The sequence below is a fragment of the Chinchilla lanigera genome, unplaced genomic scaffold (assembly GCF_000276665.1).
Source record: "Chinchilla lanigera isolate Chin_1 unplaced genomic scaffold, ChiLan1.0 scaffold00101, whole genome shotgun sequence".
NCBI classification, from domain to species: domain Eukaryota; kingdom Metazoa; phylum Chordata; class Mammalia; order Rodentia; family Chinchillidae; genus Chinchilla; species Chinchilla lanigera.
In genome coordinates, this window is record NW_004955502.1 from 3,443,777 (window position 1) to 3,460,932 (window position 17,156).

Here is a 17,156-nt window from a genome sequence, read left to right on the forward strand (position 1 = left end):
GCAAGTATTTATAATTTTTATAATTAACCTGCAACATAATTTTTATGACTACAAAAAGAACAGCATATTGATTTCTTTGGACATCATAAATCAGAGACTGGTACTTCAGATGGTATTAGGGAAATTTTATTGACTCTTCTTAATTTTTAAAAGTCATTTTAAGGTTTATTACTTTAAGGTGCATTTTTGATAACAGAAACCATTCTGAACTGTTAGTGTGACGGCTGTAACTCTAATTGTAAAACTCCTGTTAAAACAAGAACAAGAGCACTCAAAGTAGAAAAGACATTTTCTAAACAACTTATTTATTTTCACAGAGGAGCAAGAGGAATCAGTTTACAATCTGTACATTTCTGAAGTTAGAAACATTAGACTTCGGTTAGAGAACTGTGAAGATCGGTTGATTAGACAGATCCGAACTCCCCTGGAAAGAGACGATTTGCATGAAAGTGTGTTCAGAATCGCAGAGCAGGAGGTGAGCGTGGTACATGTGGGAAAAATAGCTTAAGGTTGGCTCTTAGGGACCTTAAATATCTCCTCTTGGAATTTTTTACTTGCTCAGCTTTGCACACTGGTTACTGGGTAAGGCCTAATCAGGTATTTATTGCTGGTTGTAAAGGAGGGTTCTGCAGTTCAGTTCTCCTTCTGGCCGGGAAAACACCAGAGCAGATTCCTCTCCTCGAATCCTGCTGGCTTCACAGGCCTCATGCCTCTGTATGCCAGAGCACAAAGCTAGGTGTTGAGGTTTAAGGACATGGACATGGAGGAAACTGCACTGTTGACTATAAAACTGGAATGCCATATCTTAGCTTCTTTGTTGAAGAAAAAGTGAAAAATATGTAGATTTTTAAGTAAGTGGTAATGTAAAGTGGGTTTCTAAATTGTTTTAAGAAAAATATCTCATTTGCTTAATATCTATTTTTTTTTTCTTTGTGTTGTAGAAACTAAAGAAAGAGCTAGAAAGACTTAAAGATGATTTGGGATCAATCACAAATAAGTGCGAAGAATTCTTCAGTCAGGCTGCCGCTTCTCTGTCTGTGCCCACCTTGCGGTCTGAGCTCAGCGCGGTCATTCAGAACATGAACCAAGTCCGCTCCATGTCTTCCACATACACAGAGAAGTGTGTAACTTCTGTGTTCCTACATAATGTGCTTCAAACAGCTGCCACTTTTATATGCTGCTAATTTAAAAATTCCTATTTTGAACATAAATGTTTAATTTTATTTTAAGAGGTATATTAAATATCTGTATGGATTTTTGACACTTCTCCATGTTGGAAGAGAATGTGCCTTAGAGATTAATGCATAGTGTTAGTGTGATCTTCCCACATTTCAGTGTCATAGCTCAGCTGTGGTAGCTTACAGGTTTTTCCTGTCATGCTCGGCTCAAGCAAGTGGAGAAACTGTTTTATGTTAGAACGTCTTTTCTTAAATGCCACCTGTGAGGTAGGCATGAGCTGGAGCACGTGGTGTCAAGGCTATGGTGGCCTTGATCATGCCTATGATCCCAGCACTCTGGGAGGCCAGGTGGACTGCAAATGCAAGCTCAGTCTGGGCTGCTTAGCAAGCTAGCTATCCCCATCTTGGAAAAAAAAGTAACAAAGCTTGGGGGTGTAGCTCACTAGTGAAGAGGCCCTGGGTTCAGTTCTCAGTATCCCCACCTCCGCAGGTCACCGAATGGCATCTCACAGCCAGTGTGTTCTCAAGGTGTTCTCAGATGAGGACATTTGTGATGATGTCATTTGTGATAATGGAGCTTTGGGAGTACATTATGCAAAAGTAAACATTTAACAACAGGAATTATTGTTTAATTCCCTTTTATAGGTTGAAAACGGTCAATTTAGTACTAAAAAACACTCAAGCTGCAGAAGCCCTTGTAAAACTGTATGAAACCAAACTGTGTGAAGAAGAAGCACTTACAGCTGACAAGAATAATATTGAAAACTTAATAAGTACTTTAAAGGTAAGCGTCTAATTTGTGGATATTTTTTAAATCGTACTCCTCAAGTATTTCTCCCACACTGAGTTCATCTTCAAATATAAAGCACCAGATATCTTACTTGTATTCATTCCATTTCATATCTATAATTCCACAGCTTACTGTAAACATACGCATCTATGAGTTTTAGTTTGAAGAATGTGCTTTTCATTTGAAGCTTGAACCAAAAGGTTCAGCGGCTTTTCATAGTTAATTCATGTTAATGGCAAGAGGAATTCAACCTAAGTCTAAGTTAATAGTAATAGAGGTAGTTATTTTTAAAGTATCAAGAAAGTAAAAAGAAGAGTTAATCTAAGAAAGGGAAAGTCTGGTGACTGTACTCGTATGTATCTGAATTTCTATATATAAACCACCAAGTAAAACTACTGCAAAGCATTGTAAAGTTAACTCAGTGGTTTTTAATGAATGCATTCATTGCAAACAGTGGGATTAGTAACAAATAATAGAAAAGACTTAATATTATTTAATGAGGCAACAAACTTGCTTATGGAATATATCTTAGTTATTGATATGCAAAGTCTATTATGCAAAATTTATAAAACTCGTCAATTTTTAAGGATCAGAGGATGAAAGGATAGTCAAATACTGGCCATTTAATAAGGTTAAAGCTAATATAATGCATGAAAGGTAGTCTTCTTTATCTGATTTTATATAGCCATTGTAAATAAATTGTAACATAGGTGAAAATGTGTTCTCCATGACTAATACGTTTTTGTAACTCTCACCGTTGCTGTATCTTAGCAATGGCGGACTGAAGTAGATGCAAAGAGACAAGTATTCCATGCACTGGAGGATGAGTTGCAGAAAGCAAAAGCCATCAGTGATGAAATGTTTAAGACGTATAAAGAACGGGACCTTGACTTTGACTGGCACAAAGAAAAAGCAGATCAGTTAGTCGAAAGGTGGCAAAATGTTCATGTGCAGATTGACAACAGGTTGGTGCCCTTTTTTGTTCAGTTTAAGCACACATTAATGTCTGTGTATATGAAGAAAATTAGTTTATTAAGCTTTACAAAAGTTCCAGTGTGTTAATTATAAGACTTCTGCCTAGTTATATTGTTTTGTTATATAGTAGAGTTTAGCAAGACATTAAACTTCAAAGTAAGCACATCTCACCTTCAGGTCATTAAAATACACCATTGGTGTATTCTGGCATTTGCATAAATAATCTACTTGCCTTTTTGTAGGAAAAGTAATATATTTCTGTAGTTATTGCCAACTGATACTCAAATAACTGAATCATACACTTTTTTACTAGCGTTCTATGTAACAGTATATATTTGAGCTAAGAAATATAAACAAATTAAAATGTCTTGATATTCCTTTTAATTGAGGATACAAGAAAGCTGAAGTCATTTGCTCAATAACTAAGTTAAAAGCATGAAAGTAAATGGAATACTCTTAGGACCCATTAGAAAAAAATGGATTAGTATCTTTTCTCATTTGTTTTTATCCTTACATTGGTATAAATTGAATGCTTTATGATATTAAAATTATGTCCACATATATTATCTCATCTCTGTAAAATATGACACATAGATTCATAGGTCCAATGTGTTGTTTAAAATCATGGCAACAGGTATTCAAGCACAGGGGAACCCAAGTTGAGCATTCATTGAACAATTTCTCATTTCAAAAGTGGACTGCTGTTTGATGCAAGTCTTGGCTGTTCAAGACATTCTAATCGATAAAACTTACGGTGAAGTTTCTAGTTTTTCCCCATTTTGGTGTTTGTGTCTTGGCCTTATCCCTAGAACAGTCAGTACCACTGTATTTCCTGAACACTGAAGTCAAGTGTTCGTATTCTGCTTGTAGCCAGCATGGTGTTCCCTTGGAAACGAGCTCAGTTGAAGCACACCCACCCCATGCTGTGCCTGGAGAACCAGAGGGTAGTTATTGTCTCTCCCTTCCCTGTACCTTCTGTCTCCTCATGGATTCTGTGGGAAACTGCAACTGTTCTGTTACTGTTTTCTTAGGTTACGAGACTTAGAGGGCATTGGGAAATCCCTGAAGTACTACAGAGATACCTGTCATCCTTTAGATGATTGGATCCAGCAGGTTGAAACCACTCAGAGAAAGATTCAGGAGAATCAGCCTGAAAACAGCAAGACCTTAGCCACACAGCTGAATCAGCAGAAGGTATGTCAAAAAGGTTGTTTTTGCCAAGGTTGTCTCTTCATTTGGTCAGTCGTGAGCCTTACCTTTCTTTCCTATATTAAAACAAAAAGCTACTCTAGCAAAAAGTGGAACATGTAATAAATACTAAAATTCTGCCACCCAAACCTACAAATGCCACTAATTTTTATTTCCTTGAAGCTGTTTTTGGAAGCATTAATAAAAAGAGGCATGTTGGGATATTTTTTCAGATTTCCTAGTGATCAGTTGATCATAGGTATAGAAATCTCTCTGATATTTTGCTGGCCACAATAGTTTTGTGGGTTCCCACGTAAATTGAAATGCCTAGTAGTAAATGTTAAACAGTTATATTGGACCAACTGTTGAATGCCTTGAGACTTTTCTTCTGTCTTTAGGGTCCAGCAGTAATTTCTAACTCTTTTCATCAGAAATGGGTGGTAGTCAAGGGCATCAAGTCTGTTCTGAATAATTGCTGTGGAATTTTGTAATTTCTGTTTTGGAAGCCTCATGAGAGTGGGTCCCTTATGGGTCATACTCTGGTGGTTCACAATTTACCTATAAGGCAAGTTGCATAGTAAGTGAAAAGGGCTCAGGAGCTGTACTGTTAAGGGATATGGCTATTTCTTAGTTGCCGAGCATCTTTAAGAAGTAGAATAGCATGGAATTCTTTTCCTCCTTTCTTTTAAACTGTTATAGATGCTGGTGTCTGAAATAGAAATGAAACAGAACAAAATGGATGAATGTCAAAAATATGCAGAACAGTACTCAGCTTCAGTAAAGGTAAGAACATTCAATTTAGTCAGATTTTATACTCAAGTATGTAATACTATACTTTTAAGGACATTTCACCCTGTGTTGAAATGTAAAAAGAGAAAATCCATATTTGAACTTATTTTATACTTACCTAGTAATTCTTTGTGAAATCTAAGTCAGGTGAAACCCTCTAATTGGTTTATTTACTTTCTTTTCTTCTTCTTTTTCTCTTCTCCAGTCACATAAGTACACATGCACCCCTACCAAAACAAACAGATAAACAAAAAACCACCGCACATCCATCCGCGCTCACACCTATTCACACCAGAATAAATACACAGCTCCAAGCCTGCTTTCTTACCACTTTGCTATTTTTTTTTGTTTAACATTGACAGAAGCTCTAACTTTCTAACAGAGGGGACGTTTCTCATACTTTTCAGGTTTTATTAATAATTCCGCAGTGTCCCAGACCCTCAGTTTCATTGCTGAGCTGGGGAAGGGGAAGCTGACTGCGACTAGAATGGTGTATATGCTAGTAAATGCTTTCCTGAGCTTCCAAAGAGACCTATGCACTTTCCTTACTATCTTATGTTTCTTCTTTTATCCCGACCTTGGAAACAATTCCAAGATCAGGTTGATTTCTAAAAAGGCAGTTTTAGAATATTTTCTTTACTCACAATTAATTCAGTGAAACTAGGTTCCAATTCCCTGGGTTTGTTCTCTATATAAGCTTCAGGGCATGCCTTTCATTTTATCATATTGATTCTTCCCCAGGACTATGAACTACAAACGATGACCTACCGAGCCATGGTAGATTCACAGCAGAAATCTCCAGTGAAGCGCCGGAGAATGCAGAGCTCAGCAGATGTCATTATTCAAGAGGTGATAAAATTATCAGAGAGGGGCAGGAGTGTAAAAGGGAGAAACAATGTCTTAAAAATTAATTTTATTATTTATTGTGGTGAAATATATGTAATATAAAATCTGCCATTTAAAAATACATACTTTAGCCAGATGTGGTGGCATACACCTGTAATCTCAGCACTCCAGTGGCTGAGGCAGGGGGCCCTGTTTCAAAAAAACAAGAAAAGTATACTTTAATGCTATTTTAGTGCCTCACAATGTTGTATAATCCTTACCACTGTTTATTTCCAGAGTTCTTTTTCTTACCCCATAACAATACATTTTGTTATGTGTTTTAGCAAAACATTTTACCATCAAGGTGAATTCAAGATTAGTTACTATGTCAGAGATAAATAAATATGTACTTCCTAATTAAATTTAATAGAAGTATTTCATATGATGTGGACCAGCTAGCCAGCAACCATCAATTATAGAGGAGTTGTATAGTTTACACTCCCAAAGCCTGGATAATACTATAATTATTACTGAAAGTTCATTCAGCTTGTTAAGGAAATTATGTTTTTGTTATTTTTTTTTTTACTTTCAGTTTATGGACCTTCGGACACGATACACTGCTCTGGTCACACTGATGACACAGTACATTAAATTTGCTGGTGATTCATTAAAAAGACTGGAAGAGGAGGAGGTAATGCCTGTGGGTGGTTAAATAGAAAGGAGCTGGGTATGCGTGGGAGCTTTGATACAGTTTGGGGAAGCAGTGACAAGTTTCATGATGAATTTACAGATTGACAATGAAAAAGAATAATGGCCTTGGAATTTTGTTTGTTTCTTTTTAAAGATTCTTTCAAATAGAAAAGTATTTTTAAATTTTCACTTCAAGTAGACTGCTGATGTAGTTCACTGGTAGAGCACTTGTTTGCCATACGTGAGGCCCTGGGTTCAGTCTTCAGCATTGCAAACAAATGAAAGAAAATAAATATAATTTTTTTACTTTAAGACCCTAGTTTGGCAGTGTTACTATCTTAAGTGGTTCTACTTATTTTAGGGAATGTTGGCAGTGTAGCAGAATTTTTTCAGCTTTGTCACAGATGAGAAGTACATTTCTCTATAAAGTATTGTTACCACTATTGTGATATCTACAGAAATACTGCATGAACACATTTGTTTGATGCATTTTAAGTGAATTTTTATCTCCATGGAAATTATTATAATTTAAATATATTAAAAAGACATCAATTTAAAGCAGTAGGAGTTTATAGAAAACATGCCTATTTTTTAAGTATTGTGGGGATTGGGCCTTTGGGTTTTTGCCCAAAAGATATGATTCATGATAAAAAGATTCTGTAAGTATTCTAATTTGGAGGACTTGTAAACTTTGACTCTGCCTTTAAAAATTATATTCAGAAATAGATTAAGGATTTTTACTTGTAAAAATAAATTGTCATGAAAGGCTGGTGTTTCTAATCTCAAAGGAATTACTCTTTGCTCTGTTATCTTTTTATGCTATTACTAGCCTCAGAACAGACAAAAATAGTAGACTGAATTCTAAAATAAATGACTTGTAAAATGTGGAACATCAGCATTGCAGTTGGATTGTGTTGAAATACTGAAGGTGATTATAGTTGATAAAATTCATTTCATCCAGTGAAAGACCAATAAAAGTATTAGATGCCTATTAGATGTTACTGTCTTTGTTTCTGAAAATGTGAGTGCTTTTGTAAACTATTTTAGTCTGTTCTGTGCTAACATTATTTTCTGATGCTAAATCACTAATGGAGCTAGTAAGACTTTATAGCAAGCTTCTGTTAGAGTTTAGGAAGGAAAATTGGAATACTTGTGATCATCTTAATAATGACTATGCACTTCTTCCACATGAAAGATCATCTATAATTTTTTTACCTTTTTAATTTTTGAGAGGTCTTACTCCATGTTAAATGGCATGTATATCTTTTAATGTGTATAAATAGTAGTTAAATATAGAGTCAAAAAATTTCTTGCTTTCTTACAGTGTATATGTGATTATACATATGGGCTATTTGGCTTCATTTTTCTGATAAGGCAGAAGTTGATAGAAATGAGATATTTTAAAAGGCCTAAAATAAATAGAAATCATGATTACATACCTTTGAAAGATCAAAGATTTATAATAAATTGAAAATCAAAAATTGTATATTTATGGAAGATAATATGCAAAGACTAAAATTTAATAGATTAAAAACCCTACCATTTAAGGGTCATAGTAATACAATGGGCTATAAAAGATAGATTTTTAGACTTCAGTTTTTAGATTCAAAAAAATAGTGTTTCTGAAACTGAGTCCTGAACAGCCCATGAGCAGCCTTGTTCTGGAAACAGTTTTTCATAACAAGCATAAAATCAGAGATAGGTGCCAGTTAATTTCAGAATAATACCAAATTAGAGAAGTATCATAGAGCGTCTGTAAAGGATATTAGATTTGATGAAGAGATTCTTTATGTTGAGAGCAAATTATATATTAATTGCATCAGAGAAAATTTGTGGTTGTTTTATGTGAATAACCTTGAGATCCACAATAAAGGAAGTCATTTGATCTAAATTATTTCAAGTAACTTTTCTAGCATTTGCTAAAATATTCAGAGTCACCAGATAAAGATTATTAAAAAAAATCACTAAAATTACTCTTAAGTAAATATTGAGGACTCAGTCATAGATACGTTTTTTTCCTGAGGAAAATAACATAACCAAGAAAAAAAAGTGCCGAAAGTCTCTTAGCAATAACTAAGTTTTAAAGGAAGTTTGATAAAAAACTGGGAAACACCCTCTTAGAAGTAATAAAAAAATTAAAAATTAATATTTTAAATAGATAAAACTCCTTAGTGTCACTGAGAGTTGACCTGACCCAAAGTAAATAGTGCCTTGAGCACAGCACGTTATGATTTGATGTTTCTGTGTGAATTCTTAAGAAAACTGCGTTTAGGTTAGCAAACAAAAAGACTGAAATTCTTGTCAAAATGACTGGAAGACAATGAATTAAAGAAGTGAAAATAATAGTGTGGTCTGTAACAGTGGTTGCAAACCTACAGCACATGTTCCATAGTCTGCTATTTGTTATCATTGAAAGCTTTAAAAGGATTGCCATCACTGGTCTATAATATAAATTAAATCCTGGAAATTTACCAAAGCAGCTCAATGAAATCAGACCTGCTATCTAAAACACTTTCTCTGCTCCTGTTTAAATTATTGCCAGCGATGGCGATTTTGAGTCAATGATACTAAACTACAATATACTAGTAAGTCATTTTGCATTGTCATTAGAACCAATCCTGATTAAGTAGGTCTGTCAGTGTGAAGTAGACTCCTCCTAGCTGAGATTATGACATCAGTGAGCTAAAAATTCCTATATTTCATTTAATAATTGGAAATGAATCCTTGAGTATATTTAAAATAAATTTGTATTCACAACTATCTTTGTATTTGTGGGGTATCTAGAAGTATTGGTCAAGGTGGAGTCACAGAAGACAAGTCATTAACATCAACTACCACACGTGTGAGTATATCAAGCGCAGATTCTCCACCCTCAGGACAAGGGCTGCCTTTGCATTAGCACTTTCGATTATTATAATTGGCATCATGTGGCAAGTGTAAACAAGAAATTTAACTTGAGAATTTTCAAGTTTTATGTCATCTCCTCCTTCCCCAGGTTACATATTATTCCTGAATTTGGCTCTCTGTTCTGAAGTTCTCCATTTTGAATTTTTAACTATAATACATGGAAATGTAAGCATCTTTTTAGGCATCCTTTGGGTTAGCTGCTAAAAACTGAATTCTTTTGTGGTACTTGGTATCTGAAATCTGTGTGTGTTTCTCAGTGGATAGAAGCCTTTTCAGAAAAGCAGACAGAGCACTGTGGTAAACGTGTTACTGTCCTTGTCACCCATTGTGTGAATTTGAAAATTATTTAACCTCTCAACTTCCTAAAATGTGAAGGGTTGGAGTCATGCTACGTGTTTTGTAGGGCCCTTTCTTATTATAAAAGCATGAGTTAGATAATTCTAAAAATGAAATTATTCCTGAGAGACAAAAAAAGACTCTTCAGAAAATGCATAGTGGAGGTTTTCTGTCTGCTGCCGCTGACTTTCTGAAGCTTCCTGTACAAAGAATGTGGTGCTGCTGCTGGTGGTGGTGGTGCTTGCTCCGTTTTGGGTTCACTTGGCTCTGTAAGTACTCAGAAGGACATTGCTTCAGCTGTTGTAAATTAATTTGAACAGAACAGGTTTGACTTTGAAAACATCTCTTGTAGATGAAAAGATGTAAGGAGACTTCTGAACATGGGGCATATACAGATCTGCTTCAGCGTCAGAAAGCAACAGTGATTGAGAATAGCAAACTTACTGGAAAGATAAATGAATTGGAAAACATGGTAGCTGAACTAAAGAAGCAAAAGTCTCGAGTAGAAGAAGAACTTCCAAAGATCAAAGAGGCTGCAGAAGTTGAGCTGAGAAAGCAACAGAGGAATGTAGAAGACATTGCTCTGCAGAAGACTAGGGCTGAAAGTGAGGCCCAGCAGTACCGCAGGGAACTGGAGACCATAGTGAGGGAGAAGGAAGCCACAGAACAGGAGCTGGAGCGGGTGAGGCAGCTCACTTTGGAGGCCGAGGCCAAAAGAGCAGCCGTGGAAGCAAACCTCCTGAATTTTCGGAATCAGTTAGAACAAAACACCTTTACCAGAAGAACACTGGAAGACCATCTTAAAAGGAAAGATTCCAATCTGAATGATTTGGAGCAACAAAAAAATAAGTTAATGGAAGAATTAAGAAGAAAGAAAGACAGTGAGGAAGAACTCTTGAAGATGGTGAAGCAGATGGAAAGAGATCTTGCATTTCAAAGACAGGTAGCAGAGAAACAGTTGAAGGAAAAGCAAAAAATTGAATTGGAAGCAAGAAGAAAAATAAATGAAATTCATTACTCATATAGAGAAAATACATTGCCAGCACAGGCTGTGTCTTGCATGGGAGTAGACGGTCTTCAGAAGGAGCGTGACAAGCAGAAGGCAGAAGAGCTCAGACAGCAGGTGGATGAGCTGACCACCGCCAACAGAAAGGCTGAGAGGGATGTGAGAGAGCTAAAGTATGAGCTTAATGCTCTCCAGCTTGAGAAGACTTCGTCTGAGGAGAAGGCTCGTTTGCTAAAAGAGAAACTGGATAAAACAAACAGTGCCCTAAAGTGTCTTAAGTTGGAGTTGGAAAGGAAGGATCAAGTAGAGGAGGGGTATTCTCAGCAACTCCGAGAACTTAGTAGGCAGCTGAACCAAACCACAGATGAAGCGGAAGAAGTGATGCAAGAAGCAAATGATCTCAAGAAAATAAAACACAGTTATCAGTTAGAATTAGAATCTCTCCATCATGAGAAAGGGAAACTACAAAGAGAAGTAGACAGGATCACCAGGGCACGTGCTGTAGCTGAGAGAGACATTCACCATTTAAATTCCCAAGTTCATTCTGCTCAGGATGAGAAGGGGTTCTCCAATGAAAGAGGGCAACTCTGCCAGAGAAAATCAGATCATCTGAAAGAAGAGTTTGAGAAAAGCCACGAGCAATTGCTTCAAAATATCAAAGCTGAGAAAGAAAATAATGATAAAATTCAGAGGCTCAATGAAGAATTGGAGAAAAGTAATGAGTGTGCAGAAATGTTGAAACAAAAAGTTGATGAGCTTACTAGGCAGAATAATGAAACCAAACTGATGATGCGGAGAATTCAGGAGGAATCAAAGAACGTAGTCTTAGAGAAACAAGCCATCCAGCACAGATGTGAAGTGCTGAAAACCCAGGCCGACGGTTTTAAGGATCAGTTGCGTAATACAAATGAACACTTACATAAACAGACAAAAGCTGAACAGGATTTCCACAGAAAAATTAAAAGCTTGGAAGAAGACCTGGCCAAAAGTCAGAATTTAGTAAGTGAATTTAAGCAGAAATGTGACCAGCAGAACATTATCATCCAGAACACGGAGAAAGAGGTTAGAAATCTGAGCGCTGAACTGAATGCTTCCAAAGAGGAAAAGCGACGCGGTGAGCAGAAAGCTCAGCTGCAGCAAGTGCAAGTGCAAGAATTAAACGACAGGTTAAAAAAGGTTCAAGATGAACTGCACCTAAAGACCATTGAAGAGCAGATGACCCACAGAAAGATGGTTCTGTTTCAGGAAGAGTCTGATAAATTCAAACGTTCAGCAGAGGAGTTTCGGAAAAAAATGGAAAAGTTAATGGAGTCCAAGGTCATCACCGAAAATGATATATCAGGTATTAAACTTGACTTTGCATCTCTTCAACAAGAAAACTGCAGGGCTCAAGAGAATGCTAAGCTTTGTGAAACAAATATTAAAGAACTTGAAAGACAGCTCCAACGATACCGTGAACAAATGCAGCAAGGGCAGCATGTGGAAGCAAATCATTACCAGAAATGCCAGAAACTGGAAGGTGAACTGATGGCCCAGAAAAGTGAAGTTGAAAAGCTGAAGCAGAAAATGGACCAGCAGATAAAGGAGCATGAACATCACTTAGTTTTGCTCCAATGTGAAATCCAGAAAAAGAACATTGGCAAAGACTGTACCCACACACCGGACTTCGAGGGGAGCATGCAGGAGCGACAGCACTCTGGAGAGCTCCCCTCCAGGAGCACGGGACCCCTTCACCCAAGTGCAGGGAGCCCTCTGCTCAGATGGCCTCAAGAGCCACAGCAGGTGGGAGAGAAATGGCAGCAACGAGTTGGTGAACAAGTACCAAAGGAAGTCCAGTTCCGGCTACCAGGGGCTCCACCCGAGAGAGAGAAAAGCCAGCAGTCTTACTCAGAGTATTTTACTCAAACAAGCACCGAGTTACAGATAACTTTTGATGAGACAAACCCTATTACAAGATTATCAGAAATAGAGAAGATGAGAGATCAAGCCCTGCACAACTCCAGACCACCTGTTAGGTACCAAGATGACAAACATGAGATGGAATTGGTGAAGCTTTTGACTCCCTTGGAGGTATACTCTGTTCTAAACCCTTACCAGCTGACTGCTGTTGAGTTTCTTGTTTAATTTCTTTGGTCTCCTCTATGAAATTTTTAACTATTTTGAGTATGTTTGGCTCTCTACTTCAGAGAGGACCATAATATTGTAGCTTTCTATAAATTATCCTTGTATGTGTGAATGTTTGAGATGAAATACAGATCTAATGAGTATCCTATTATATCTATGGAAATGTATATTTTAAAACTGTGGTTCTAAAAAAAAGCTAGAAGAACCACGCAGTTAACTTTAACTATCAACTTATTGTGTGACCCAATTTCATCTCAGTCATGCCATTTTAATATCTTTAATTGTATTATCATCTAAAGTAAGCTTGAGGCTTTCAAAATAATGTTACTTACTGCTGAAACTCCACCCGAAAATTTTCTTTTCTTCGGGTATTTTAATAATTTGAGGAATTGTGTTTAGATTGAGAATGGATTAAGTGACATAAATTCTTTAGGTGACTTTTAACATCTTAAAAATTCCTGTTGCAGATAGTTAAGAATAAGCAGTATGATATGCATACAGAAGTCACAGCATTAAAACAAGAAAAGAACCCGGTTTCCAGTGCTGAAGAATGGATGCCGGAAGGGTGCAGAACATCTGGTGGACTCGGGAGAGATTTCCTTAGGAAAGACTCAGAAGCAGAGACTTCCCAGCACATTGATGGCAATCCTTTGTGTCCAGTGAGGGATGATGAGTTTACATTCCAGGGCCTCAGGCACACTGTGACTGCCAGGCAGTTGGTTGAAGCTAAGCTTCTGGACATGAGAACCGTTGAGCAGCTCAGACTTGGGCTGAAGACAGTTGAAGAAGTTCAGAACAGTCTTAGCAAGTTTTTGACCAAAGCCACCTCAATTGCAGGGCTTTATCTAGAGTCTACAAAAGAAAAAATTTCATTTGTGTCAGCAGCCAAGAAAATCATAATAGACAAAATGATGGCTTTGGCCTTTTTAGAAGCTCAGGCTGCAACCGGTTTTATAATCGATCCCATCTCAGGTCAGACATACTCGGTTGAAGATGCAGTTCTTAAAGGGGTGGTTGACCCTGAATTCAGAATCAGGCTCCTTGAGGCAGAGAAGGCGGCCTTGGGATATTCCTATTCGTCCAAGACATTTTCAGTATTCCAAGCCATGGAAAATAGAATGCTTGACAGACAAAAAGGTAAACATATCCTGGAGGCCCAGATGGCCAGTGGGGGCATCATCGACCCTGTGAGAGGCATCCGCGTCCCTCCAGAAGTTGCTGTACAGCTGGGCTTGTTAAATAATGCCATCCTGCAGTTTTTGCACGAGCCGTCCAGCAACACCAGAGTTTTTCCTAATCCTAATAACAAGCAAGCTCTGTATTACTCAGAATTGTTGCGAATGTGTGTATTCGATGTAGATTGCCAGTGCTTTCTGTTGCCGTTCGGGGAAAGGGACATTTCTAATCTCAGTGTAGTGAAAACTCATAAAATTTCTGTGGTTGATATTAAAACAGGAGCAGAACTGAGTGCGTATGAGGCTTACCAGAGAAATCTAATTGACAAAAGCATTTATCTGGAACTGTCAGGACAGCAGTATCAGTGGAAGGAAGCCACATTTTTTGAATCCTATGGGCAGCCTTCTCGTATACTGATAGACACCAAGACAGGATTACAGTTTAATATTAATGATGCTATAGAGCAGGGAACGATTGACAAAGTTTTGGTCAAAAACTATCAGGAAGGCCTCATCACACTTACAGAGCTTGCTGATTCTTTGCTGAGCCGGTTAGTTCCCAAGAAGGATTTGCATAGTCCTATTGCAGGCTACTGGCTGACTTCGAGTGGGGAGAGGATCTCCTTACTGAAGGCTTCTCGAAGAAATTTGGTGGACCGGATCACTGCCCTCAGATGCTTGGAGGCCCAAGTCAGTACAGGGGGGATCATTGATCCCCTAACAGGCAAGAAGCACAGGGTGGCTGAAGCTCTGCGTATGGGCCTTGTTGATGAGGGCTTTGCCCAGCAGCTGCGACAGTGTGAGTTAGTGATCACAGGGGTTGGCCATCCAGTCACCAACAAAGTGATGTCGGTGGTGGAAGCTGTAAATGCCAATATCATTAGTAAGGAACTAGGAAGTCGGTGCCTGGAATTTCAGTACCTGACGGGGGGCTTGATAGACCCGCAGGCTCGCTCTAGGTTGTCAATAGAAGCGGCTCTCCAAGTAGGTATTATAGATGTGCTCATCGCCACCAGACTCAAAGATCAAAAGTCATACATTAGAAACATAATATGCCCCCAGACCAAAAGAAAGCTGACTTACAAGGAAGCCTTAGAAAAAGCTGACTTTGATTTCCACACGGGACTTAAACTGATAGAAGTGTCTGAACCTTTGATGACAGGAATTTCTAGCCTCTACTATTCTTCCTAGCAGGATGTGTTTAACTATGGAAAAAGCCATGCTGGCTGGTGTGTGCCATCTGTTCAGAGCAGGTAGAACTGACTAAATGTGTGGTCTAGGAATTATGCAATGGACTCAAAGCGCTGTTTGTTTCTCAAAAGTTCCAAATCGCTCACTGCTCAAAAGGCATAATTTTTAATTGAAAACAACAAAAACATTGCTATCCTTAAAATGGTTCAATTTAGCTTTGAGAATAGTTATTTTGAATCTTACCCATACTAAAATAAACATGTTTGCTGGGTGTGGTGGTGCACACCTGTGATCTTAGCACTTGAGAGGCTGAGGTAAGAAGACAGCCACAAGTTTGAGGCCAGCCTAAACTACATGGCGAAACTATCTCAAATAAAGTAAAATAAATCATGTTTTACCTACAATGTGGAATAAGCTTAATGAATGTCAGCATGTTCAAGGCGTCATTTCTCCAGACCTCCCTTTCCTGCACGGATTCAGCGCAGGTTTTGTGTTCCCATTATTGGATGATGTGTTGTGCTTGCTGAACGAGCACCTCACAAAGCGCCGTGGAGTCAGAGGAAAGCGTGTGAATCCATTCCCTCATTCCTGAGGCTGCAGTGTTGGATCCTGCTTTGGAAACATAATATGTTTTGTTTTTGTATAATAACTTTCTTTACATATTAAATGTTCACTGTAATTTCTCATCTCTAGTTGAGACTCTGGAATAAAAAGCCAACATTATGACTGTATTGTGTGTTAGGGGAGGGGAAGGGGTTTTCCTTGTTCTGTGTGTTTGTGGGTAGATGCGCTCAGTTTTTTCTTGCCTGATGCTTCTCTGTCCATACAATCCAGATTGTGATGCTAATGCAAAGGCAGTCATCCAAGATCTTCTAGGGCCTCAGGAATAAAGTTGAGTTCCTTCACTTGTCATATTCGGGAGCTCCTGGGAGATTAGACCAGTGAGGAAAGAAAGAGTGTTTGTCATGGCTTTCTGTGCTACTCTGAATATTTTGGAAATACATCCTCTGTGTGATATCATAGACATGGTTAAGTGAATGAATAAAATATCTCAATAACCTGTGTGTGATGGAAAGAACATTGTTATATTTTTTATTTTGGTGGTGAGATCAGTTTAATAGCTTAGTCGTTTACTGGAATGTGTCTTTTTTTTTTTAAACCAACTCACACCTGTCAGAAATCACTGGAAGAAGAAAAGAAAGAGCATATTGAAAAAGCCAAAGAATTGCAGAAATGGGTATCAAATATCAGCAAGACATTGAGAGATGGCGAGAAGGCTGGAAAATCTTCCTTCTCTAAGCAAAAGGTATTCACAGAGGTCCTGGTTAATAATAGTGGGTGGAATTTACGGAGTTGGTAGAGTCCACCTAGCACAATGTTAAATTCTTTCCTGTAATTTTTATAGGCAGTTATTACAAAAACCAGAACGGTTAGACAACTTGGCCAAAGAAGCACAGTGAGCATGTGGCCAAAAAAGGTGTCCCCGATTCCGCAGCATGAGGCGTGTGTGTGAGCTATACAGTTAGCACACTAACAGTACTGCCTTCCCCAGAGGCGTCCCTCGCTGACGCCTGTGGCAGGAATCACCGAGAAGCTGTCATCCTGTTCCGTGTCTAGAGCAGTCCGTGTGCTCCATCTCGTGAGATACATAGTCTCGCTCTTACAGATGGAAATAGGAAAGCTAAGAACAATGCAAATACCAGTTAGGGCATTAACATTTTGGAGTAATAACTTCAAATGTGCGTTTCTGGATCATTTTTATTCGATAAGGAAGTATCTGCAGTCAATCAGTAGAGATTTTAGGTTCTTTTCCTTACCCACTGGAGTTCTTCAGTCCTGAGGGCTATTTTTGATTCCCAACTACTCAGTATTAGTTAGGTGGCAACAGCTCTGTGTAGTGTTACTGCTCTGTGATGTCTTTGGACTGTAACCCTGGAGCCTTTCAGGACATAGGTAGTTATGGTATCATTCTAATAGAGCTG

The 17,156-nt window shown here is 38.0% G+C and overlaps 1 protein-coding gene across 8 annotated transcripts in view; it reads left to right on the plus strand.

The window, feature by feature from the left end:
- Dst (dystonin) overlaps positions 1–17,156 on the plus strand; it is a 434,906-nt gene that overhangs the window by 267,859 nt on the left and 149,891 nt on the right. For 7 of the 8 annotated variants that reach the window (XM_013505819.1, XM_005406890.2, XM_013505822.1 and 4 more), the window contains 9 exons: positions 318–475; positions 942–1,120; positions 1,824–1,962; positions 2,740–2,933; positions 3,975–4,137; positions 4,831–4,914; positions 5,662–5,769; positions 6,338–6,436; positions 16,352–16,480. In XM_013505819.1, the coding sequence (XP_013361273.1) occupies positions 318–475; positions 942–1,120; positions 1,824–1,962; positions 2,740–2,933; positions 3,975–4,137; positions 4,831–4,914; positions 5,662–5,769; positions 6,338–6,436; positions 16,352–16,480 (1,253 nt within the window). Of the gene's footprint in view, positions 1–317; positions 476–941; positions 1,121–1,823; positions 1,963–2,739; positions 2,934–3,974; positions 4,138–4,830; positions 4,915–5,661; positions 5,770–6,337; positions 6,437–10,030; positions 12,755–13,275; positions 16,250–16,351; positions 16,481–17,156 lie in introns of those variants that run through there. The other variant, XM_005406893.2, reaches the window with a different exon arrangement.